We start from the raw sequence: 2,361 nt of genomic DNA, 5'->3' as shown, positions 1-2,361 counted from the left end.
TTACACCAATTTCTTCCACCACTTTAATATTCACTGAAGGGCACTCTCACTCTTCTTCCTGGAGTTGCTGCTAAGTAACATCAACTTCAGGGGCTGGATCCAGACACCCTGCCTGATAATTGTTCTGAACGAGGGCATCCCTGCTGAAAGCTATCCCTGGAGTCCTCTTCACCTCATTGTTGCTCAGGATGAAAATGAGTTGAGCAGTATGGTGTCCGTGGGGAACACCAGGAAGGGAAGCCCATTCTACTTGAGTGTTTACCGGTGGTTGGGGTACAGGGACAGGAAGGTGTAGCAACCATCCTGCAGCAGGACCTTGCTGAGGTGGGAGGAACAGTAGTGCCACCTGCTGAGTGGATACCTGAGCAGCAGCCATTATGAGGGCACAGGAAGAGGTGACGAAGAGGTAAGAACAAGGCTACCTGAAGCCACCAGCATAGGCAGCTCATGAAAGCAGTGCTGGCATCAACACCAAGCTGTCTTCCATACTCTTGCATGAATGACACATGGCGTGAGAGCCTTGTCAGTGAATGCTAATTCTGACAGCTCCCTGCATGGAAGAATGAAAGGAAATGAAGGTGACCAGTGGGGTGCATGAAGTAAAGGATATGGATGCATTAAATAAATTATGTTTAGCCATACACTCATAACTAAAACAATAATAAAATATATTTATTTTAGCAAAATATATGTCTTAATGAATAGTCCCTATTTGAGGCATCTTTCACAAGATAAATTAATATCATTGCCTCCTCAGGAGACAGGCCATCTAAAGGTACCAACCTTTACTCACAGTGTGTATGGGGTGAGGGTTCCCTGATAGAGCTAATGTCACGTCTGAGCCGAGAATCTTTCAATTAGGACTAGCAGACTAGAGCTCCTCCATAGAAAGATTTGTCCAAATTTTCAAGTCTTATTTAAAACACTTCAGGAAAATGACTGTGGATTATAGACATAGAGCAAATATGACAAAAGAGAAATGTTAACTGCAAAGTGTGAGAAAGTCAGTGTTATAATTTTATATTTCTTGCTTAGAGTTCATTATCATGGAGACCTACAGACACCCACCCTAGTTCCCCTAACCCTTCAATCAGTGTCCAAGGCTGCTTTACCGATGATGGCATTCCTGAGGGCACCTTTGACATCCTTGTTCCTAAGGGTATAAATCAGCGGGTTGAGTAAGGGGGTGACAAAGGTGTAAATGAGGGCAAATTGGCGGTCCTCCTCCACAGAAGAGATAGATTGAGGACGCAGGTAGACCAAGGCACAGAAGCCATACTGTAGCAAGACCACGGTGAGGTGGGAAGAGCAGGTGGAGAAGGCCCGGCGGCGGCCCTCAGCAGAACGGATGCGCAGGATGGCCATGGTGATGAACACGTAGGAGACAGAAATAAGGATAAAGGGGACAATCAGCACGAGGATGCTCACGACATAGAGGACGGCCTGGTGCACACGGATGTCAGCGCAGGCCAGCCTCAGGACCGGAGGCACATCACAGAGGAAGTGGTTGATTTCCCGGAGGTGTCCACAGAAGGGCAAGGTGAAGATTAAGGATGTGAGCTGCAGGGACAGGTAGAGCGCCAGCCCCACGGCACAGCCCACCATCTGGATGCACAGCTTCTGGGTCATGGTGAGGGTGTAGTGCAGTGGGTGGCAGATGGCCACATAGCGATCATATGCCATGATTGCCAAGAGGAAACAGTCAGCACTACCAAGTGTGACAAAAAAGAACATTTGGGCCCCGCAGCCAGCCAGAGAAATGGGCTTCCGGGCTCCAAAGATGTTGGAAAGCATCAAGGGCACCACCACGGTGGTGTAGCTGATCTCTATGAAGGACAAGTTGGACAGGAAGAAATACATTGGGGTGCGCAGGGAGCTGTGTGTGCACACTGCCCAGATGATGGCTGTGTTGCCACAAAGGATCATCAGGTAGAGGAGGAGGAAGAGGATGAAGAGAAGGGCCTGGAATTCAGGGACAGCAGTGAATACTCGGAACACGAACTCAGTGGGGCCGGACTGGTTGAGGACAGGGCTCCTAGCAAACATGTCTCCTGCAAAACAGAACAGAAAGTGCTGAATCTTCCTTTGCTGAGTTCATCTATTAGCTGAAGAAAATAAGTGACTTTAACTTTGCCAATATCAATGCTTGGAATAAATGTTCATAGACGGTATGGTATGTGTTTCCATGGAAAGCTCATGAATGGGATATATACTCATCTGTAGACATTTCTGGTGACAAAGATGTATAGGTATTCCTGGTGCAATGTCTTTTTTTTTTTTTTTACCCTGGTATATTTTATTATTATTGCTGTTATTGTTATGATCATTTTGTCATTTAAAAATAATTTTTTCATTACAATT

The 2,361-nt window shown here is 46.4% G+C and overlaps 1 protein-coding gene across 1 annotated transcript; it reads right to left on the bottom strand.

Annotated features, from left to right (window-relative positions):
* Positions 1-1,086: 1,086 nt before the first annotated feature.
* On the bottom strand, positions 1,087-2,046 carry LOC132242260 (olfactory receptor 10Q1). The gene has a single exon (XM_059711163.1). It carries the CDS (start codon positions 2,044-2,046, stop codon positions 1,087-1,089), a length of 960 nt encoding a protein of 319 aa, XP_059567146.1.
* Between the last annotated feature and the right edge of the window lie 315 nt (positions 2,047-2,361).

This window comes from Myotis daubentonii, chromosome 9 (assembly GCF_963259705.1).
Source record: "Myotis daubentonii chromosome 9, mMyoDau2.1, whole genome shotgun sequence".
Lineage (NCBI taxonomy): Eukaryota > Metazoa > Chordata > Mammalia > Chiroptera > Vespertilionidae > Myotis > Myotis daubentonii.
The sequence above is the reverse complement of the archived record's forward strand: the minus strand, read 5'-3'. Positions and strand labels throughout refer to the sequence as shown.

What these genes read in the sequence shown, in the direction of transcription:
- LOC132242260 (XM_059711163.1), bottom strand. Translation starts at nt 2,046, where the DNA reads ATGTTTGCTAGGAGCCCTGTCCTCAACCAGTCCGGCCCCACTGAGTTC.